Genomic DNA, 24,828 nt, shown 5'->3' with positions numbered 1-24,828 from the left:
GAAAAAAAGGCCCAATGGTACAATGTATCTATAGAAATTAGTTTCTTTGCTTTTCTAGTCAGTCAATTTCAAAGTAGAACTTGCAGTGATATAAAGTAATATTTAAGATGTAGAATCATCACACCACAATTTTGTTCTTGATTCTGCAAAATGCATCATTCTTACAAATTCCTCCCTTTTGAAATAAACAGTAGAGGCACATGGAACCTTAACAGTAAAATTTTGTGAAGTTGACAATGGTAGACTCTAAGATCTACATTTTCCCTGCTGGTTTTCTAAAAATGCTGCTCCAAAAGGGAAAGTAAAATATAAATTTATGCATGTATAAAGTAAAAATATCCAAAATATTTTATATAAATTTTTAAAAGCTCTGGTTTCTATACCCATTTTTCATGAATACTTATAATACTTTAGAGAAATTATATTGCAGAGCTGGATAAACAAAATTTTACTGTGATCACTAGGAAAAATATGTATAAGAATATTTATAACTATATTTCAAAAAATCTTTAGGCTTGAAGATTCAAGAAATGACATTCAGTGTAAAGTGCTGTTCCAAACACACATAAGTTCATTTTTAACTTTGACTTTTTACAGATATTTTCCAAATATTGTTTTAAAATTGCAAGTGACAAAGTAAATGGGTTTAAACTAAAGTCTTAAACTAAGTAAAAAGGTAACAGGCAACATTCAAATTTATCTTTGGAAAAGAACTATGAAATACTACAGCTTTCTTCCATTAAATCAAGTCAGTATTTCATTCTGAAAGCAATGTATTAATATGTAACTTTATGAAATAATCCAGTTATAGGCAAAGACTCTTGTTATACATGCTTAGTCAACCCAGGATCTTCTTCAGTGCTGGTGTTTGTGAGGCCTCTTGAGGGGACAGTGGGTTAAATGGCTTTCGGGGTCAAAATATTTCTTTGAGGTTCAGATTTAAAATTTTTCAATAGTTAAAATCCCCTTTCAATTGTGTAATTTGCTTCTAATTTATAGGTATGACATGATTTGGGGATGCAGCGCTATCATTCTGCAGATTTAAAGTGGCTGGAGACAAGCTGGGGGATCTGGCCTTTCTCTTCTCTCCCATGTTCTCCCTCTGGAAAGTCAGAAATTATTCCAAACTATAGGAAAACAGAGTACTTGAGAATGAGTAAACTATTCTAATCCAATGAGTGTAGGTATGTGAGAGAGTTCTATGAACTGTAAAGTATCACACCATTAGTCTTCTTAACCTTCTCTTCTCTCTCCCCTGACCAAAGCTCTAATTAATGAGAGTGCTCTGATGCTGAGCTGAACCCCTGAAGCCTTCTCACTCAGCTGAAGAGGCCCATCAAGTTTCTAATGATTATCCATAAAGAGATCAAGAGCAGTGGACACTGGAACAAGAATTAACACAGGGAGAAAGGAATCTCACCTTTAGAATATTTTTCAGGCTAACCTCCCAAGTTCTGTTTTGGGTAATGATGAACCTAAATGTCTGATCTGAAAAGAAAACTCCCATCAGAGACCTGCTGATTCAAGAATTCAATTCCTGCCCAGTTGGAATACTGCCAACATTTTTCAGTTCCTAGCAGGAATGTGTATACAATTCAAATAAAAGCTTTGTTTCTAATGAAAAAAAAAGAGAAGGAAGTGTTGGTATTAACATTTCAGGTAAGATTTAGAAATCACACTTGTGACTTGGTGTATTCGGTTAAATTCAGCATTATATGTGATAGGAACAGCAGTGAGTGCCTGATCAGAGGGGAGGGGCTCAGCCTTAGGAAGAAAGCTTTCAGTGGAGTTGGAAGGTGAAGATGCCAAACCTTTCTCATAGTGGAGTTTCTCATTAGGGTTTTACATGGAGTTGTGGAAGAATGCTTTAGATTTCTCAAAAGGCAGTGATTAATACAGACCCCTTTCTCCAGAAAAGCATAAAGTAAACAAATCTACATGTCACTGTTTCTGTTTACATTCTGAGGGAGTAAGATGGAGGGGCAGAGAGTTTGCAACAAAGCTTCCCAATGTCATCTGCTTTGGTCCTGCTTTGAAATTACCCCTAATTAACAGCTAATTATAGCAGCAGTGTCCTAACATTCTCCATAGAGCAATGCTCATTGCCTGAAAGATAGTTCAATTGTGAGTACAAATCCCAAATGAGGAAACTCTGAGCCAGTCCTGCTTGCTTTGTTGCTATTTTCCCCTATAAACATGTTAATAAAACAATAATAATAATTTCCTTGGAAGGCAATGCTTCTGCCAAAATTAAACGCTTCTGAGACATGTACAATCCCATGGTGCCCCCTCTCTCAGCCCTGAAGATTCCCAGGCTCAAGCCACTGGCCGTGTGGGGCTGTAACGAGGCACTGTTAGAGCCACAGATTGCTCATCTTTGTGATCTAACTCTCTTGCTACAGAGTAAGCCACCGATCCATTGGTCCATAGCTGCAGCTTAGGGTCAGATTCTTTGGCAAGGAACCACAGCTGGGTTTTTCTCATCTTCTTTACAAGTCTAGCGAAGCCAAGCAACACAGAGCTCAGTATCATTGAAAACCCACAGAGAAGAAATGCCGCGGTATAGCTCCCAGTCATGTCAACAAGCCGTCCTGTAACAAGCAACAGCAAAATTACATTGTTGAGTGGAAAATCCACTTACGTACCGACTCCCAAATCTAATAATTTCTAAGGCTAATAAACAATAGATTGCCAGTGCCACCATTGTAATTTTGACACAAAAAGCAGATCTAAAAATGTTGTGCAGCAACTGAAAAACGCATTGTTTCCTAGGAAAACTCCTAAAATGGATTGTTGTTCTGTAAAGTACTTGGACAAGTGTCCTGTTCTTAGTAATCACACAACCAATATTATTATCAATACCAGCAAATGTGGAAGAAAAGCTAAAAATAGTGTCTTTCAAAGTACTGATGTTGGGATATTTATGTCTGCTGTCAAGAGAGTATAATTGTCCTGAATGTTAGCAGTATTCCCAGTACCCATGTACTGTCTCTCTGGAGTAATATAACATGCTTCTGGATAAAGCAGAATTCAAATTTTCAGTTGGAAACAGTCTCTGCACCTGCTGCAGTTTGAAAATCAGAACCTCGGGCCATTGTAGAAGTTGCCGATGTAAAACTTCACTAGGTATCATTTTGCAATCATGGCCTTTCCCCTCTTTATTTCTTCTTGCAACAAATTAATCTCAACAGCTATTCCAGCTCTAAATTTTGAGGAGAACCAGGGCATATGATATGCAAAACATAGGCCACAATGATCAGAAAATCAACGGGGTCAAATTAGACCTTGGTAGGCAATTATGTTGGGATTAAAAAGTTTTTTAAAAACTCCTCTAAATTGGGGTGCCTGGGTGGCTCAGTTGGTTGAACATCCGACTCTTGGTTTCGGCTTAGGTCACAATCTCAGGGTCATGAGATCAAGCCCCACATCAGGCTCTGCACTCAGTGAGGAGTCTGCTTGAAGATTCTGTCCCCCTCCCCCTCCCCCTACTTTCTCTCTCTCTCTCTCTCTCTCAAATAAATAAAATAAATCCTTTAAAAAATTCCTCTAAACTTAAATCCATGGAAAAGTATATGATTTTTTCCTTTCATCCACTTCAATTCGTCAAAAATGGTATGGAGAAATTGTCATAAGCCCCACAAAGTTTCCTGCAATCCAAACTATTCTGAAATATTTTAACTATTGTGTGACTTACTTATGCATTTCTGTAGCACCAAACAGAAGAGACTGAATAGAGAGTTGTCATTTTAAAGGTAATTAAATAAGAGAAGTATTACGGTAAGAACCTCACACCCTAATCCTCCAATGCCTGGCAACAGGTACAATGTCTGATTTGCCAAAGTAAGGCCATGGCTTGAAAAAAGATCCAGGAATCCCAATTTCATTGATGCACTATGACTTTTTAACAGAATTAGAGAATTACACTGCTCCTAAAGGTTGGTAAACACAAAAATTGGCTATTGAGGAAGAATGTGGGGACGTTTTGGGGGCAGTTTCCCAAAATGAAGCACTAAACATGTAGTCCTATATTACCGAATTTAAACTGACCAGGATTTTTTATCCACAACCACAAAGCAACCACAGTTTCCCCTAGTTTGCTGCTTTAGCAATCACTAGAATTCTAAACTGTTTATTTACAACATCAGCTAAAGAAGAAATCCTGCCTTCTTCAAAAATTCCCTTCCTTTCCTCTAAGCAAATGTTTGGCTCATTTCTTTTTTTCCTATCTTCAGGGACCTTCACTCTCTTGGTTTTAGTTTAGGCAGGTAATAATCAGAACCAATTATTCTCAGGGCACCTGGGTGGCTCAGTCAGTTAAGGGGCTGCCTTTGGCTCAGGTCATGATCCAGGAGTCGTAGGATCAAGCCCTGCATCGGGTTCCCTGCTCAGTGGGGAGTCTGCTTCTCCCTCTGCCCTTCACCCTGCTCTTGGGCTCGCGCACTCTCTCTCAAACAAATAAATGAAATCTTAAACAAAAAAAGAACCAATTATTCTCCATTTTTAGTGTGCATGAGCATCACAAGAAGGCTGGTTCAGAATGTACATTCCTGGAAAGATTCAGATCGACAAGGGAAGATCAAGGAATCTGCATTTTGTAACAAGGGCCCCAGGGGGTTTTGATGCAGGGGGGTCCCAGGACCTCCATTTTGAGAGACACTGGTCTAGACCACATACTCTAAGAAGGAGGGAGGGACTCTGACCTGTTTGCTGCTATAGTAGCACCAAAAGTAATGTTGATGCACACAAACAATAAATGGTTGTCAAATTACTTGTTTAATCACGCTTTCAATTTCTATAGTGTTTGACAGTTTACCAAACATTCTAGATGCTTTATCTGATGATCCCCAAATCTTTAAATCCAAATCTGGCCTCACTCTAAAGCTCAGATTTCATCCTTAAACAGCTCTGTTGGACATTTTATTAGGTATTTCAGATATCTGAACATTTCTAAACTTTTAATTCATTATTTTTTCTGGCAAAGGTACTTTTTCCAACTTCCATATTTCTTCCAACCATGCCATTATTTTCTAGGTTATCTTTGCATTTTCCCCTCCTTCACCCCCACATGCTAAATTCAGTTGATATTTTTTCCAAAACTTCCTCTTTGCCCCCAGAGCTCATTTCCATTTTGCTGAAGCGGCCCTAGTTCAGGACTTTATCAGTTTGCTCCTGAACTATTAGAATGGAATCCTAAATGCTTCTCCCCTAAAGTACCAGATCAATTGCTAGGTTCCATTTTCTAAGATATACTCTTTGCCATATTACCCCTTTGCACAAAAACTATAATACTATCCATAGTCTCTGAAGAATATAGGGCCCGTGTGCCTTCTTTGCCTGGCCCTCAAGACACTGACTATGACACATTCGCTTACCATTTCAGCCTCCCTACCTACTATCCCCAAGTGGAATCCTGTACTTCCTCCAGACTTCCCTCTGCGTGTGCCTGACTTATTTATAAGTTTTGAACAGCTGCTCCATTCCATTGCTCCCATCATTAGTGTGGAATGGAATCAGGACCCTAATTTCGGACTTTTTCTTGCCAAGTAGGCTAAGGTCCCCATTGGCTGGAAGAAAATGATAAAACCAGGATATAAGTAAGACCATGATTTTTTGATGGCTCTTGAATCCCTTTCTCTTTCACTCTTCCCAACTTAACTTCCAATCCTCATTGTCTATGTGTGAGTTCACTGTTTTCACATCAGTATGAAAAACAGAAGCAATGATTGGGGGATCTCTCTGGAAACCTACCTGCGATGGGTGGGCTCACCAGGTATGGCACTGCATGAAGGAAGTATACCACACCGAGCGCTGAAGACAAAGAAGTGGTCCCCACTATTTCTGCAGTCACTACGGGGATCAGAGTCACATAGGCACCATCGAAGTAGCCAAAGGTACAAGAGAAAGGCACGAGCAGGGGAAGACTTCGAAGCATTGGGAGGCAGAGATAGCAGAGCCCATCTAGTCCCACGGCAAAGAGGTAGCAGACATACCGGTAATTCTTCAGGCACCTGTGGATTTGAAGATCAAGAATGAGTGCAGTATGCGCGGGTTCTATCAAAGAGCTTTAGAACCATGGCCACAATAAGCAATAAGCATTGCCATTACTCATAGAGGCTTCCCATGGTGCATTATTTATGTTGTCTGCCTATCTTTCTTCTGGTATATGAAAACACAAGAATTCATCTTCCCAGGAAACACGGTGTGGCAGAAAATAATATACGCTCTGAAGTTAGAAAGATGGAAGTTTGAATCTAGCTCTATCACCTACTAACTGCTTACCTCTAATCTCAATTTCTTTAGCTATAAAATGGGAATGTTACCTATCTTGTAGGGTTACCCTAAGGATAGTTATAAAATAACATGTACAGTATCAGGAGACTAACTAATTTTCTAGCAGTCTATTGGATGCTTTCAGATAGGTCATCCACTGGTATCTGGTACATCATATATGCTCAAAACCCCAAGGTATATAAGGGAAAAGCTAGAATATGAAGACATTAAAATGATTTGCCAGAGATTATGAAGGTCTTATACTAGGACTAAGTCTTATTTTGAGCCCTCCCTGGTGGTACTTCCATTCCACTTTCCCTCTATAGCTCCAAACTCATCATTGATAGCAAATGGCACTGATACCATCATTATTTCAAAGACTCAGTATAATATCAGCACCAGCAGTTTATGCTTTACAAACAGTTTTCAACCTACCGTCTCCTTTGAGTCTCACAAAATGCTAAGAGGTTAATAGAAAAATAGGGCACTGGCCTGTTTTGCAGATGAAGACCCTTAAGGATCTGAGGGTTAGTGATTTTCCCTAGGTCACAGGGATAATAAGAGGCAGAGTCAGCACAAGTACTTAGGTCTTGTATATCTCTGACTAGATATGCCTCTATCAAACCTACACTGGGCTACTTCTTGTTGAGTTGATTGTCAAGAAAGATACCCCTGCTCTCCGCTCTTTTCCTTAACCATTGCATTTTTGGAATTAATTTTAAATATTCATAGCACTGGAGAATGGCACTGGAACCCTGATTAATTCCCAAAGACATAATATGAAGAAGCCACAGGATGATTGCTCTCCCGGGTCATAGCTCAAGTGTGAAGAGTCCATTTAGGAGAAGATGAGTACCTTGCTCTCTTCAATCCTAACAATAAGCATTAGCTGAAGAAACTATTTGGTAGATTTCTGATAACTGTAATTTCTAAGCCTAAAATTATAATGAAAGTATTTGCTATTTGTTTTGTCAAACACAAATATGTGCCTACAGATAATGTACTATTACTGCCCCTGATCTTCCTGCCTGGACTGAATTCTGCTCCTCTCTCCATTGCCAGCCAGTCTCTGCGGTCATTAAAAAATAACTAAAACCACAACACCCAGCCTGAGCACTGACTTGACTTGGGGTGGAATTAAATCTGTCCCCAGAACTTGTAGTTACCACAGGTTTCTGCAACTTAGACCTACCCACCATCCTAAACCATCTAGAACAGAGGTCGGCAAACTCTGGCCAAATCCAGCCCACCACCTGTTTTTTGCACTACCTATGAACTAAGAATGGTTTTCTATTTTTGAGTGGTTGGAAAAAAATCAAAAGAACCAGATTATTTTGATATGTAAAAGTTATATGAGAAATTAAAATTTCAGTATCCATAAATAAAGTCCTACCTGCACATAAGCACTCGCATTGGTCTGCATATTGTCTACAGCTGGTTTGTGCCACAACAGCAGAGTTGAATGACGGTGATCACATGACCCACAGAGCCAAAAATGTTAACTATCTATCCCTTTTACAGAAAAAGTTTGCCAACCTCTGACTAGAAGAACCAGCAAGGGAGTTGCTTTCAGATACTGAAAACTTGTTAACATCACTCCAAAGTAGGTTTTCTACAGGGTTAAGGGGATGAGGGGGACTCAAAGCTCAGAGCCCCCTGGTGAGGGAACCAGCTGGGATCTCAATGGATTTTACCTTCTGTCAGTTAGCCATCCAAATGTGATATTGCCAATAATGTCAATCACCCCAAGTATGGACATAAGGAAAGCAGCTTGCTGGTGGCTCACTCCGACACTCAGAGCGTAAGGTACCAAGTACACAAAGAGGGGACTGCAGCCATAAGCCATAAAGAGAACAGAGATGGCTAATACCACAAAGTCTGACATCAGTAAAAAGCTGTATTCCTGCTGCAAAGAGCAACAGAGGCAGGTGTGCACCCATTTTTTAGTCAAAGTGGAACAGGGAGACACTCGCTTAAAGTCTTGTTTCTCAGTTCTACTGATGTGGTTCTGCTCTGGAGTTGTCTGGTCCTCTTTCAGAGTAATAGGCCGCATCAAGGCACCGCAAACACAGAGATTCAGAACGAAGCCCCCAAGGATGAGTAAGGCTCCCCGCCAGGAAAACTGTTCAATAAGGAGCTGAACCACAGGAGCCAGAATGAAGGTGCCAATGCCGCTTCCGGACATGGCGATCCCATAAGCCAGGGCTTTCCGTCTGCTGAAATACTTGCCGACCATTGCAATCGCTGGAGAGTAACACAGTGCAAACCCAAGACCTGGAGGATAGAGAGAAGGCTATGAGTGCTGGTGCTCTGTGAACAGCCGGTGAAAGAAAACATCTCAGTTATTTGGATGAAGGAGAATCTGGCCATCTGTCAAACCCTTTTAAAACTATTTTCTACCCCAAGCTGAAGATGAGTCTCCCCCAACCAGTCATCCACAGTTGGGAAAATATAGCATATATATGACTTTCTTCTTGGGAAGAAACCCTTAAAAAATAGGACTTCTTAAAATGAAATGAAGAACTTAAAAATTATTACACAAACTGAATTTGAATTAGCTAGAATATCAGGATACTGCTGACCTAAGAAACTTACTCTCCCCACCAGCACCTCTTTTTATCTTAAATTATCCAGAGAATTACCTCAACTCTTCACTGCCTACGAAAACACAACTCTGATCATCTGGACCACTCTGGAATTTGGGTTTAAATAGCACATATGGCCCCATTAAAGTTCCAGGGTAATTTCACATAATTGGGAAACTTCGTGCCAACTTTATATATGAACATAGCATACACACAAACTAACCTGAAAATATGCCTTAAAGTCAGCAGAAAGCCTCTTAAAGATTTTCAGCTTCTATTTAAGTCAAGAAAATCTAAAGGGTGTAAAACCTGGGATTCGTGGCATCTAAAGGGAAAAACAGAACCACCGTCAGCTCCTGTTTCCATCTGTACTGCAGGGTGACCAATGATCCTGATTTGCCTGGACTGATAAGCTTCCCAGATGAGAGACTTTCAGTGCTAAGACCAGGGCACTCCTTGGTAAACTGGGATGACTGGACACCCTAGCATTTGGACCCTTTGGGTTACATGGGACAGATACCTTTTCTTTGCTAGCAGAGTCAGATTCATAAAATCACTACGAGATTATGTTCTTTATTGACCAGATCATGCTACCCCTATGGAATGGTGCCCAGACTGCAGGTTAGCACTACTCCACATCCCTCTGAGTGATGGGGCAAATTACCACTCCATTGCCACCAACCGATCCCACCTTGATGCTAAGAAGTCCCCTTAGGGTGTGATTTATGGAATGCACATAGATTACTTCTCTTCCCACAGGGTTCATTATAATTCTCTAAAGTATACTTCCATAACGTTGAGAAAGAATGTACAACATAAGAATATTCACAATAAGGGGCTGTCTTTTTAAAATTATAAACCCCCATTTATTGGACAGTGATCATTACTATAAAGCCGGGGCAACTCAGGTTGACCACAGATAGTATTTTTATGTATTGGCAAAGATGTTGGGAGAATGATCACGGCTGAAAATGTATGTTGCCTTGGCTAATATCTCATTGCTTCTGAGTACAGAATCTCAGCCATACACAGCTGCCAGAGGGAAAGCTAGCAGTTACTACTATCCTGTGGCCGAATTCAAGCGGTGATACATTTTTATTACAGCAGTATAACCAATTGTATTTCCAGCTCTTTTAACTGCTAGGTAGGTAGGCATAAGCTAGGTCAGCTAAATGATGCATCTAATGAGGTGAATATTTTATGGATTATGATTCTGTTGATGTGCTTGACAAAACCTGAATGGGGTGGGGTGAGACAAGGGGTACAAAGTGCCCTTACCTGTAAGAACTCCCAGAGTGAGGTAGAGATGCTTCAGACTGGTGGCAAATGAGCCCAGGATGAGACCAGTAGATGCAAGCAAGCCACCCAGCATGATTCCCACTTGACAGGATAAGTGGTTACTGACAACACTCCCAAGCGGAGCTTCAAAAGCAATAATAAATAGGTTCAATAGAAGCACCTTGAGGGCACTGTGAAAAAAACTGTGCTGTTGCACTGACAGAGCTGAGAAGGAAGCTTGATTTACAGCATCAAGCCCGTCCTGCTCACTCTACGGATTTGGAAACTAAGGAGAAAGGAAATGACTTGCCTGCGGTCACACAGAGAACAGGTAGCAAAGCTGGAATTAGGATAGAGTCCGCTGACTTGCATTTCGCTGCCCCTTCCACTTCTCCATTCTATTACAGTCATAATCCCAGGGCTCTGGGGTGCTTTTTAAACAGTGAATCAGCTCCTTATTTAAATTACTTATTGCTTGCCTTGGGAGGATCACCTCCATTGGGGGGATGTGCCTTGTATGTTTTATATGGTATTGATCATGTACCGTTAGCAATAATTATGACAGCTGGTGGGGAAGGAAAGTGGGTGGCCAGCAGCGTTATGCAGGGAAGGCCAGGGAAAGAGACCACAGACAAATTTCATAATCTGGCACTGGTTTCAGGCTTTAGGAAACCCTGGGGATGAGAAATCAAAACAAATGCTTCACGTCCATGGTGATATTTTGGTTGGCCTCACTCCGCTTATGGTTTAACGATGTGTCAGAACTGTGCCGACTGCCAGGCTTATAGAATATTAAGTAAAGCTGGGACAGACTGAGGAGAAATTGAAGTTCAGGGGAATATGACATGTCCAAGATCGCCAAGAAGTACCGCTTGGGGTACCTGACACCAAGTGCAGGGTTATTTCACCCTCTTACTCTGTCTCCTTGGGCCTCCCAGACTGATGGCGGGGGGGTGGGTGGGGAAAGTATGTGAATTCTTTCTATGGAACATGCTGATACCAGTACTCCTAGTAACAAGATCAGAAGAGCAAGTTCTCTGGGTATCTGTGGAGTATAATTTTGTATTGATCAGGTTGAAACTGGGACCTGACTCAAATGTACGTGATAGAACCAGTCATCAGCCTGATGTCTTCTGTCTAGTTAACACAGTGGCTGGCTGTATATATAACCTCTGGAAAACAGGAAGGAGCGAACCTCCTGAGAATATATATAATTCTATCGGAAAGTAACAAAATTTAGGCCAAACTCAATGAAAAATGTTTACTTCTCTGTTTATCAGAGGGCAAAGGGCCCCCAGTAAGTGTCCTCTATATGACTCTGCAGGCTTTTGTCTATCTCCTGAACTCAACTAATGTTGCCGGGTGAGCAAGTGGGTACAGGATAATTGGATACAACAGGCCTGACTCCTCACATGGCCTCAAGTCCTTGAATTTAAAAATGCTACATCTAACATGACCCTGCTTTATCACACAGTCACTGTGATCATGTTGGTCACCGAAGGGCATTTATTCCTCTTCTGGGGATTATAAATATTCTCCAAAAGATAACAGTGAGGGAAATGAGTCACCTGTGTCCCCTGAAAAGGATAAACATGGCTCACCCACTTGGCATGTTCATACAAAGGCTGTGACTAATAATGTGACCCTGAAAACAAAGTGACTGTCTAACTGATTAAAAAAGAAAAAGACTAGAAAACACAAAGATATTATTTTTTGATCCCTTAAGACCTTCCAGTGTTATCAGTAGCCAGAGTCAACTTAGCCTTCTCATGAAACCTGCTTTTAGTCCCAGACTTGCTCTCAAACTCCTCCCAACAAAGGAAATACATTTCAGCGCAATTCAACGGATTCCTGAGTATGTACATTTTTTCTAAAAAATAAATATGAATCAGTTGATTTATTTATGAGTTATTGAATAATATAGTATTTCCCTTTTGCCACCAAGACATGGCCTGAAGAGATAACAGTGTTTTTTTTAATACTAAGGACTCATCTAAATTAAATGATTAAATGGGCCTAGACTGCAAATAGATCATTTCAACTTGATCCCAATCTCAGAAACTCTCTAAGATATTAATATAATAACTGGTTTAAAATGTTCCAAAAAGAAAAATCTCAAGGTTAGTTTTCCTCTACTATATAGGGGGATTGAGAGAGTCCATGAGTTTTGAGACTACTCTATACACCCTATTTGTACCCTTGGGGTTTCTTGAATGAAATTATAGCCATGGTGAGTGTGCTTCTCTCAGGACTGCACCATCCTACCTCCCCTCATACTTTCCAAAGAATGAAGGTTTATGCATGAAAAATGAAATCCATGAGCCAAATTTTGAATGTTTGGGAAGTGAACAGAATGAAAACAAGCCTTGAGATGTGATGCACATATTGTTGGCACTCGTTTAAGGAGACTGCATAGAAATGGCTCACAGTGCTATCCAATGACTGTTTACATGACTGGAGAATGAGGGGACCATAGCATTTAGAACAGGGAAGCCAAGCACATACTGTAGGGTTAACTGCTTCCCAAATCAGGAGGAGTCCTGTGATGCCCAACACCCTAGCTCATTATGGGAGAACCAAATAGTATGTGTCTTTTTGGGAGTATTAACTACCTGTTCCATCTGCCATCAGCCAAGACCATTAATTCCAAGAGCATGTCTGGTTGGGTTTGGCTAAAAGTAGGATCGGTCTTTTCTTTTTATATAGTCTTAGCCAATTTTTATACTTGATCTTAGCCAAAAGGCCGAGAAGCAATAGTCTTAGCCAATTTTTAGCAAAGCCTTCCTACTCAGAAAAAAAATTGGTGAGCAGAAGCAGTGGAAGGTCATTGTCATGTACAGTTCAAGAGTAACGAGTCTATCCCTGGTAAGTGATACTCACCACAGAGCATGGTCACACAATCTACAATGGAATGGATCCAAGCCGTTTGTGCATAATCCTGAGTGAAGTATGTCTGGAACTCCACAAAAAAAATTGAAATACATCTGAAAAATACAATGCAAGCATTTTATACAAAAAAAAAAATGAATGAACATGGATCTAAACCACAGCTTCAAATTCTGGGTCAGCTGTTTGAATCTCCGTCGACTTTAACTGGTTTTCAGTGGTACATTGTCAGACCATAGTAAGTGGGAAGTCAGAAGCTGTTGGGCCATCTAAAGGATAAAACCAATGTTCATGCACTGGAAGGGCTTCTGAAGCCAAGTGGATATGAGGATCACTGCTGTAGGAAAGGTTTTATGGAAATGATGGCAGGTCAAAAACATGGGTTCTCATTTATCTTAATATTTTCCTAACAGCTGTAACTTCTAAGAGGTTGTTATACAAGTTAAAATTTGACAATTAAGAGTTATACATCACCCAGCAATTTCAGTTCTAGGTTTTAACAAAAGGTAATAATCAAATGATGATAATAATAGCAATAATAGACACACATAAAAGGATGTATGCTGGAGAACTATTTGTAATAGCCAAATATCCTAACGAACCTATTTGCCCATCAATAAGGGACTGGCTAAATAAATTTGACTTATCAATAAAATGAAATATTTTAAGTGTTAGAAAGGATGATTTGATATGTATTGATTTGAGAATAAATTCATAATACAATGTTAAGTAAAAAAGTAAGTTACAAAGTAGTTTATATAATAAGGCTTATTTTGATTAAAAAAACATAGTTCATATAAATAGAAAAAGGCCAAAGCATATAAACCAAAAGTACTCTGTCATTATATGTGAATGGTGAGATTAGAAATGATCACTCTAGAGAGAGAGACAGACATACAGAGACAGAGAAACTTTATGTGGAAAAATTGTTCATTTCTTAGGGAAAAAAGACATAAGCAATTCAGGAGTGAGAGTCTGTACCACTATACAACTTGAAATGAATGTCATACAGATCAGCAAGTTTCCTAACTCAGGGCAGGAGGTTTCAGTACTCGGTGACAGCAAGGGTGAATCAGGCCTTGATGGGGATGAGATAGGAGGTCATCAGTCTCTTTAGGGAGGACCACAGTCTAACTCATCATGCTTCAGCCGCCCACGGTAACCTGTTATTTCACTCTTCCTCCCCTCTCCAGTTGCTGCTGGATATGAAGGTGGGTGATGGAGAAAAAGAAGAAGGAAGAGAATCAGGTATAACCAGGACAACTGTGTCAGGCAGGTCCAGCTTTACCAGTGTGCATCCTCTGCATTTGCACAGAATCTGGTACTTAGAAGTATAGAATTTCAGCTGTCGTGGTCTTAAAATTCCTAACAATTTTATCTTTGAATTTGTGTTTATAAGCAAAGTCCAAAGGAACGATGGGGCATGCACACGACCAGAAGAGATACACAATGTGTGTTTGCGATTCTTTGCCTTTCCATCGACACATGTACTATTAGAGACACAAACTCTGGTAGACTCACAATGTGTGGGAGTTTGGTGAGACTCAGAGCGAGCATAGGGAAAGTTACATCTGTCACTGAGTCAGTGTGGGGGTAGAGAGGCCATGCTTTTTTCAAACCAAAACTTGCTTCAAATACAGAAAGAAGGCAATGGTGCTCTAAGAAAATACCTTGTTGATACCATGTTTTACCTAAGTATAACAGCTAACCCAACAGTAAATTACAAATGTGTACGGGCGAGTCAATTTAAAATTTCTAAGTGCCCTATTCTAATTTGGCAGCTTTTTGACATTTTAAAGCAGAATGGCCAAGTTGTATTTCTCCAAGTAAACTTAGATGAGGTATTGATATTGCTCAAGTCAAATAATGCTATCCTAAATTCAAGTTTACATAGTACTTAATGTACATACGTGAATTTCAAGCATGAAATTAAAATAAAATTGCTTCTTCCCCCCCCCCCAAAAAGGAGGGCACTTGTGATGAGCACGGGGTGTTGTATGTAAGTGATGAATCACTGAGTTTTACTCCTGAAACCAACATTGCACTGCATATTAACTAACTAGAATTTAAATAAAAATTGGGGGGGGGGGAGAAAGTACATGCATCAAGAAGTGAAATAAAATCAGTAGAGTTTTTTGTGCAGGGTTCCCCCTATTCTGGTGAAAATGAACTACATATGCAGGCACGAGCTCCAGTGATTCCACACAGGAGTTAAATACTCACATTTGCGTTCAAAAATAGTATGGCAGGATATAAAGCTGAATGGTAAATTCATGCTAGCGAATTAATATTTCCATTTTTCTTTCCTAAGAACAACTTTGAATAGCAAATTAAGAACTCCATGAAAAATTGAGGGAGACCAATGAAGAAAGGAAAAACTTTCTACTTCAGCACTTTTTTTTAATTTTAATTTTTATTTTTTAAAAGGTTTTCCTTTTTTTTAAAGATTTTATTTATTTATTTGCGAAAGAGAGAGAGTGAGGGAGAGAGCCCAAGAGGGGGTAGAGTCAGAGGGAGAAGCAGACTCCCCGCTGAGCAGGGAGCCCGACATGGGACTTGATCCCAGGACTCCGGGATCATGACCTGAGCTGAAGGCAGTCGCTTAACCAACTGAGCCACCCAGGCACCCAGCACCTTTTTTTTTTAAAGATTTTATTTATTTATTTGATAGAGACACACAACGAGAACAGGAACACAAGCAGGGGGAGTGGGAGAGGCAGAAGCACGTTTCCTGCTGAGCTGGGAGCCCGATGCGGGGCTCGATGCGGGGCTCGATGCGGGGCTCAATCCCAGGACCCTGGGATCATGACCTGAGCTGAAGGCAGATCCTTAACGACTGAGCCACCTAGGCGCCCCTCTACTTCAGCACTTTTAACAGCACTATTTTCTTACCTTTTGAACAAAGGGATCTGCATTTTCATTTTGCACTGGGCCCTGCAGTTATGTTGCGGGTCCTGGGGATGGGAAAGGGAAAGGGGGCAGTATGGGGTACTAAGTACTAAGTCCTAGCAAACACTGGACTGGAGTCTGATGCACAGAGTACAGAGTAGCCCACACTTGTGGAAGGAGCGGATGGAAGCCGGATGAGGCAGAGGGAGAGGCTAAGTTGTGATGCAGGACCGACAAATCCTCCCCAATCCCGGAGGCTCTGTGCATCTCCCTCGATCCAACCCGGTATGTGGGTGTCCCTGGAAAGGCGTACTCTCGGGAGAGGTGGCCCTCCCATGGGTGAGGGGGAGCCCGCGGGGACTGACAGCCGCAGGTGGTCTGCTGATGGACACGCTGCTGCTGAGGCTGTATGAGAGGCGCACCTCTGTGTTCACCACAGCCCTGTTCTCATTTCCCGCCCTGAGTACCGTAGGTGATATCTGTCATGGGGTATAAAAAGAAGCCCTTCTGCATCCACTGATTTAAGAAGCCAGACAACATGCTGCAGTGGATCTGATGCTAGATGAATCATTATATCAGAGTTTGGAGCACTGCAACACAGTCATGGGCAATGATATGGGGAATAGTGACATAAATTACTGGGCTGATTATTTGCATTTCAATTTAATTAAAATATTGCAGAGCTTTTTTAAAAGCATGAATTAACTGCAACAGCCTCAATCTAGGTTTAATTCAGTGCAACAGCAACAAAAAACTCTGTGATGTTTCGTAAAATCTTTTTTGTAAAAGATGTATTTATCTGAGAGAGAGAGGGCATCTGAGGGGGTGGGGTGGAGGGAGAGAATCTCAAGCAGACTCCCCACTGAGCATGGAGCCCTATGTGGGGCTCATTTTCATTACCCTGAGATCATGACCTGAGCCAAAATCAAGAGTCAGATACTTACCTGACAGCCACCCAGACTCCCCATGTTTCTTAACATCTTTTTTTTTTTTTAAAGATTTATTTATTTATTTATTTATTTATTTGGGAGAGAGAGGATGAGAGATAGAGAGCACGAGAGGGAAAAGGGTCAGAGGTAGAAGCAGACTCCCTGCTGAGCAGGGAGCCCGACGCGGGACTCAATCCCGGGACTCCAGGATCATGACCTGAGCCGAAGGCAGTCGCTTAACCAACTGAGCCACCCAGGCGCCCTGTTTCTTAACATCTTAAAGATTGCCTGACCAGCACTAAAAAGTCTATTATTTTCTCCTAACCATAAGGACTTCAATTAAAGAGAATAATAACTTCTTGGATATAGCCTCATTTTTTAAAAAAGATTTTATTTATTTACCTAGAGAGCGAGCGAGAGAGAGAGAGCGTGTGCGTGAGGGGGGGCAGGAGGGATAGGCAGAGGGAAGGAGACAGAAACCCAAGCAGACTCTGCTGAGTGTAGAGCCCAATGCAGGGCTCGATCCCACACCCTGAGATCATGATCTGAGCCAAAATCAAGAGTTGGAAACTCAACTGACTGAGCCACTCAGGTGCCTCTTGGATATAGCCTCATTATCAAAATTGTTAAGTCATCCTTAGCCCAGGCATCTCAGTGCAAGTACTGTTGACATTTTAGTCATTGTCCTGTGCATCATATAGTGTTTAGTGGCATCCCTGGCCTCTACCCCAAATGCCTCCAAACATTGACAAATGTCCCTTGGAAACCAAAACCAGCCTGGCTGAGAATCTACTCTATGGTCAAGTTTTACTTATTCTACTTTATACATATCTCTCAAATGCCTCCACATCTCTGCATTCCCCTTATCATTCATAATTCATGCCAATACCTCTCTCCTGGACTGCAGCCCAAACCCTCCCAACTATTCTCCCTGAACCCACATGGCTGCCTTGGGTACATTTTACACTCAATGGTCAGAGTTACTGGAACACGAAATATATTCTGATGCTTCAAACTTTTTAACACGACTTCTGAGATCCTGCATGAGCTGGCCCTTCTTAGTGTCTCCCCCGGCCCCCCACCACTATGCATTACTCACCTCAGTCAGATTGAATGCTTTCCATGACTCTCAACACACCACCCGTACCCTTTCACACCTCTGAGCATCAAAATTTGTCTTCTTTTCTAGGATGCTCTCTCAGCCTCCCTCATTCTTTTAGTCTCAAGATAACAGTCAACTCCTCCAGGAAGGCTTCCCTGACTACCTGAGTCTGGGTTTGATGCCTCTTTTAAATGTTTACACGACATGCGAGGCACTTACCACATGACAGGCATATAGCAGTCCCCTTTGCATGTGTTTGCATTCTCCACTAGACTGCTGCTCTGTGACAGCAAAGGCCATGTCTGTCTTGTCTTGCACTTAATCCCAAATACCCAGTACACCCCCTTTCATGTACTGGGCACTCATTAAATATTGTTCAAGTTTCGAGGTATTGAAGGAAGGAAAGAAAGAAGGAAGGAAGGATTAGCACTGGTAAAGAAGTGACTGGAAGCTGAGGAAGTAAAAAAGGTTGAGTAGCAACTTCAGGGACATAAAAGAGGGAAAGAGAGGAGGAAGACTGGATGGTGGCTACCCAGGAAGGTGCAGGTAGAAAAGGTAGAGTAGAGATGTGAAGAATCTGAGTTCGTATGACGAATTAGTAGGAGGGAAATGCAGAAGCTGGAGAAGAAGCAGCCTAAGAAGAAAGGGTCCCAGATGATGATGACACTTTGGGATTGTAAATCAGAGTCTCTTCTCATCACTAAATCATTCTGAGGGATTTAATATTTGTGTGACTCTGTTTGTCTCTTGTGGTTTTTTTGTTATCTTGTTTTATTGCTGTTTTGTTTTCTGCTTGAGGGTTTTCTTAACTGACTTGACTAGTCCTATCAGTCAAATGTTAGGTAAGTAAAATTCAAAAATAACACCTGAGATTCTTATCTAAACATGTCAGCTGGTTTGCCAGAGGTAAAATTTAGTGACCACAAACATGTTTCTGATGCACCGTGACTTTCATAAAATATGGGAAGAATACTGTGTAACTTCTTATTTGTTCTCAAAAGGGAAAGTAATTTTCAAATGGTAAAGCTTCGTGATTTATGGCTTCTAAACATAGGTGCGGCCTTAAAGAAAACAAATGTTACCGGGAGCACATGGGCTTTTCATTCCAGAAATAATTTTTATTGTCCTTTGGAAAATTTGTGCATCTGGCATGTCAGGAAAGCTGGGTCCTGATCTCTGATCCTCACACTGAGTAACTGAGAATTTTGATAATGCTTCCCCATCTATGAAATAAGCAGTTTGATAAACATAACTGGATCAGCCATGCATTAAATCAGGCTGCAGTAGCAAACAACTCCTAACATCCTTCAGGGGTTGATAGGCTCTATTCCTAAGAATGAGGAAAAAAATATTGGGGCGCCTGGATGGCTCAGTTGGTTAAGTGTCTGTCTTCAGCTCAGGTCATGATCTCAGGGTCCTGGGATGGAGTCCCACTCTCTGTTCAGTGGGGAGTTTGCTCCTCCCTCGCCCTCCGCCCCTTCCCCAGCTTGTGCTTTCTCTCTCCATCACTCTCTCTCTCAAATAAATAAATAAAATCTTAAAAAACCCCCACAAAATATCACCCAAGTGTCATCTGGTATGAAATAACATTCTCAAAGACACTTTCTCTCAAGGGGCCAACATGCCTACTGTCTCCACCTTGCCACTCTGCTATAAAATTCTTCTTTGGCTTCTGAAGAGCTGGATGCTGACAACATCTGGTATTTGGTCAAGACTTTCCTCTGATGGATGAAGTTGTCCACTACATCAATGCAGGAAGTGATCCACTGGACAGTGTAGCCTAATAGTTAAAAGAATTACTACTCACTCACCATGTGACTTGTTTTATTTTTTGTTTTTGCAGCTCTTTAATTTTTCTTATTAAAGCCAATGTGTATTATTTGTACAGTTTTCTTCTGATTTTTATTTAAATTTTAGTTAGTTAACATACAGTGCAATGTTGGCTTCAGGAAAACCATGTGACTTTGGCACATTATTCGACCTCTCTGTGTTTTTCCAAGGACTAAATGATTTAATGAATGAAGAGTGCTTGGAACAATATTAACCAGCACAGAGCAAGGACTCAGCTAATATTAGCTATTACTAACAGGAATTCAGCTGTTGTTAAGAGTTCCCCAATCCCACAGGACTGTAGAAATCTATTGCAAATAATAGGTCTTATAGCTGGAGGCTTTCTTTGAACATTTAAATCAACTATTGCTTTTCAAGTCAACTCCAACTCAAGCTGTCAGTTTACAAATAGAATGTCATATAATTTCACAATGAAACATGATTCTTTTTTTTTGAAACATGATTCTTAAAATAGAGAATGTGTTTGCTAATAAGATATCTTGAAGAAAAAAATAAGTAATCAACACACATTAACGAACAGAGAGAGAAAAGAAATAAGAAGGACAGCTTTAATAGCCTGGACAATTTAAGCTCTATGTAAATTTCACATGTAAGGCAGCATCATCAGTTATAAGGCAAGAGCTGAAATATCATTTTAAAGTAGCCTGGGTCATGACGGTAGCATTGTTCGTAAAGCAAAAACCAGGGAATGATACAAAAGTCCTTCAATAAAAATGTGTTAAATAAATTATGCTCACATCCTTGTGATGGAATTTTAAGCAGTTATTTTTCAGTGAGGTAGAACTGTATGTGCTGATACGGAAAATTTCCAAGAGATATTATTAAGCAAAACATAGTTCAAAACAGTATGTATAATATGAAAAGAATATGCTTTATATATGGATATAAGTCCTTAAAACTTTTGGGGGGGCAGGTCTGAAGAAACTATTAACAAGGTTAACTTTGGGCAGTGAAACTGGCATTCAGGAAGTGAGGAGAAAAAGACTATTTTATGCATCTCTGTATTCAAATTTTTACCATCTGGATGTATAGTTTAATTTTTTTTTAAGCTTTAGAGCACCTGGGTGGCTCAGTCGTTAAGCATCTGCCTTCGGCTCAGGTCACGATCCCGGGGTCCTGGGATCGAGCCCCGCTGTGGGCTCCCTGAGCAGCGGGAAGCCTGCTTCTCCCTCTCCCACTCCCCCTGCTTGTGTTCCTTCTCTCGCTTTGTCTCTGTCAAATGAATGAATAAAATCTTTAAGAAAAAAGGTTTATTCATTGATTTTAGAAAGAGGGAGAGAGAGAAAGAGAGCCAGGGGATGAGCAGAGGGGGAGGGAGAGGGACAAGGAGACTCCCCGCTGAGCTCAGAGCCTTATTCCCTGGACCCCGAGATCATGACCTGCGCCAAAGGCAGATGCTTAATCAGCTGAGCGACCTAGGTTCCTCCCTCCCCGCCCCCGTATGGTTTAATTTTTAAGTATACAGTTTAAATAGGAAACAAAAAAGACTTAATTGCATAACAGGCACTGATCCTCTGCATTGACAAATCACCCTTGCGGTTGCTTTCCTTGGCCCGATCGCCAGTCCTCTTGGCTGCTGCGTGTTCATGACATTGAGTTCCAATGCTGGCTGTGTCTTCACACTTTTCTCCTCCCAGCTTAATTCTGCTGAGCTATGCCCCTCTCAGCCTCTCCCATTAACGTCTTTTAATAGGTCTTCACCACCAGCCACAACCCTCTCCTGGTTTCCAGCTAAACCTGTAGCAGGTCAGGAACAGGGGCTGCCCACTGTGATCACAAAGTGAGTAGCAGATGAAGTGCATGGACCTGATGCAGCTGGAAACCTCTTTCTCTTGTCATTTCTTCCTGCCCAAATGCTACCCATCCTTCAAGACTTCACTCCAGGGACAACTTCTCTAGAAAGCCTGCTCTGAACTGCCCATCAGAGTGAACCCCTCTCTCACCAGTGTTATTTTACACTCTGTTTTTACCTGAAGTATATTTAGCACATTTTGATTTGTATTTCAGTTATTTGTGCCTGAGTCTATGGGATGGTGTTCCAACATCTTTGTGTTTTTGAAAGCGCCTAGATAGAGCCTTGTCCTCAGCGAATGTATAGTTATATATTAGTGAGCCTGATTTCTATTAAATTGAAGTTGAAAACTTAAGGGTACAACCTAAAAAAAAATGCAAGACTTTCAGCCCTTGGTGATAGTCACGGGTTCCACTGGCAAATCCACTGTGACTGAGAAAAAACTGAGATTCAGTGTCCTGCCAAACAAGACAAGCTGCACAAGATGCTAAACGAGCATTAAAGAACATCAATAAATTAGTGTCTTTGCTGTAAGTCCTCAGTTTTCTACAGACACCTACCCCAAGTTATTTCCATAGTTCCAGAGGACAACACTCAAAGAATCCACATATCTCCCAGCCTTAATGTGTAGTTGTCTGTACATGAATTGAGAGTGACCACTCTCATGACTAGTTAGCAACAGGACAGGGAGAGTAGAGAGCCTCTGTAAGAAGAATTTAGAAGCAACTGCCCCCCGGCACCATGACTTCTCATTACTGGATGTGACAACCCTATGGAGATTAGGAAGTAGCTTACCTTAAGACAAAGATGCCATCATCAAGGCAATTTGAAAAAACCTATGTCTGGTAAGACTGTGCTGTTTGAGAGGAGAAGGTGCAGAGTGTTTGAGGGGGCAAGGAACTGACCACGGAGCTTCCTCAAAGTGCCTACATCTTGGAGCAGAATGAGGGTGAATATTGAAGCAAAGTCACTTCTCGAAATGCAAAGGCACCAAGAAAGGACATGGGTGTGGATATACACACACATATGGAAGATCAGGCAGAAGTATGGTGTGCGTATGAGAAATCGAAGGATAGGAAAACACCTGGTTTGTGCTGGAAGGAGTCGATGGATTATGTGTGCACATACAATGGCAAATACACAAGATAAGAAGTTAAAAAAAAAAAGACTAGAAATCCAGTCCAGTTCTGTCCCAGCAGACCAAAACTATAGGTAAGCCACTTAACCTTTCTGAACACCAAGGTCCTAATCTATGACACGGGCGTAAATAAGCCTCTTCTGCCTAAATGGCGTCATGAAGACTCCACTACCCGAAAGATATCGACCTGAGCCCTCCTTATAAAGCGCTGAACTCACTTCCAGAACTTTCCCATCATGGAAATGATGGAAGCTTCCACATGTAAAAACCAAGAGATTCCTTTTTAACTCTCAGACTCCTCACACTCAGAACACAAGATCCATGATATAGATGGAAGAAAATTCAGACTCAATACCAATCACATCATTTTAAATGAATCTATAATTTTTTAAATGATACATAATCAACCAACCTTTATTGTAGTAAAAACAAATATCCTACTTCTTTCCTGCATTATATATTGTTATGGGGGGAAACACCGATGCTTTTATTAAGGATGTCATCAAATAAAACTTTTAGGGCAAATTACTTTGTTTCACTGCTGAAGGTGCATTGTCAGAAAAGAGCAACAAGGAGTTCTACTTGAATGAAAGCACATGCACAAGAAAGAGCCAGCACAGGCAGATCTCAAGCATGCACTTATTCCAAATATAAAGATGAGATGAATGAGTCCCAACATATACAGGTGTAACTTAAGCATATTCAACACTACACCCTTGGATAAGAGAAAGAGAGGAGAAATGAACAAGTGAGAATGAGAGAAGCATGTACTTCTACTGTTACTTTCCTTCAATCTAGAACTTAGCCTCCAGCACCACGGCCAAGTGTAAAATGAAGCAGAAGAATTTAAATTCTAGGTTTGAAGCTTCCAACGGCTCAGTATCTGGTGAGTCAAGAGGTTTTCATGGATTGTTTGGACCTTATGTATTTTTCTTTTCTGGGATGAGCTGTTTATGAAAACAAATGGCTGAAACAGCCATAACATTTAGTCTAAAAATGCCCTAATGCTCCAGGTTTCTGTGCCAGATACTACAAAAGACACCACTATCCAGGACTTGCAAGTGTCAGAAAATCCCATTCCTGGCAAAGAAAGAGACATCCAAACAAAGGAACACACACACACACACACACACACACACACACACACACGCACACCATGCACACACACAGATATTTTCACAATGACAGGTTCAGAAATAGAATGAAGCAGACTTAGAAGAAAAGACAAGCCAGATCATCTCAATCAATGAAGAAGAGAATCCCACCTACCTGGTGACTGCCCGGGTGCAGATGGTAACAAGGAAACAGCCAGCCACGATCATCCAGCCCCAGCCTCCATCGGGAGGAGAGGTAGACCGAACTCTAGTTCCTTTTCCCATGGCTTCAGTTATTTTTTCTTCTTTCTCGGGTTACTCCAATAGCCCAGTTCTGATCCTGGAAGAGGTTTGCTGTCCAGTGACTTCCTCTTGGCATTCAAGATTGGCATGGAATGTTACCTGGCACATAGGTTATTGGCCATCTAAAACCAAAAATTAGGATATATTTATATTTTATTTTCATACCCAAAGGTTGATTTTTCACTTGACAAAAATGATCATTACTTTCCTGTTAAATATGATTATTTGTAACTATGAATGCTGGACTGAGGCAAAGACCATTAGTTGTTCTTGGTACCCATTCTTCCTCTTTTTATTAAGAGATCCTCCCCAAATTTAGCCAAATCCATGTCCACCCAGTTTGATACCATATTTCCTAGCTTCTCTTGAAGGTAGATGTGGCTTCTCTTGTGGTAGAGTTAGTCTAAATAAAAGGGATGGAGGAAAAAGCGATGCACCATTTCTAGTTCATGAGCTCAAAGGCAAAGGCACTTTCCTAGGACTTCCACCACCCCCTTTCCCATAGACGAGCATGGTTGTAGGGGTGAGACAGCTTCACCCACAGCGACCAGGATGGCTCCCTGGGGGCTGGCAGAGCTACAGGGTAGAAGGAGCCTGGGTCCCCACATGACGGTGGAGAAGGGCTGCCTCTCCAGCTCTGGACTTCACAGACCTCTACACCATGACACAAAATACCAAAAAGCTTCTGTTTTATTTGAGCCTCCATGTTTT

General features: G+C 41.1%; 1 protein-coding gene across 1 annotated transcript; it reads right to left on the bottom strand.

Annotated features, from left to right (window-relative positions):
* Window positions 1-2,316: 2,316 nt before the first annotated feature.
* SLC16A12 (solute carrier family 16 member 12) lies at window positions 2,317-24,193 on the bottom strand. The gene is made up of 6 exons (XM_028098664.2): window positions 23,990-24,193; window positions 13,014-13,117; window positions 10,134-10,277; window positions 7,965-8,544; window positions 5,749-6,008; window positions 2,317-2,591 (listed from the first exon to the last, which is right to left on the bottom strand). Exons 1-6 carry the CDS (start codon window positions 24,097-24,099, stop codon window positions 2,317-2,319), a joined length of 1,473 nt encoding a protein of 490 aa, XP_027954465.1. The 5' UTR covers window positions 24,100-24,193.
* Between the last annotated feature and the right edge of the window lie 635 nt (window positions 24,194-24,828).

Source organism: Eumetopias jubatus, unplaced genomic scaffold (assembly GCF_037043125.1).
Source record: "Eumetopias jubatus isolate StellerSeaLion01/CBP00866 unplaced genomic scaffold, mEumJub1_p1.0 scaffold_17, whole genome shotgun sequence".
Taxonomy (NCBI): domain Eukaryota; kingdom Metazoa; phylum Chordata; class Mammalia; order Carnivora; family Otariidae; genus Eumetopias; species Eumetopias jubatus.
Note: the sequence above shows the minus strand (reverse complement) of the source record. Positions and strands in the feature narration are given on the sequence as shown.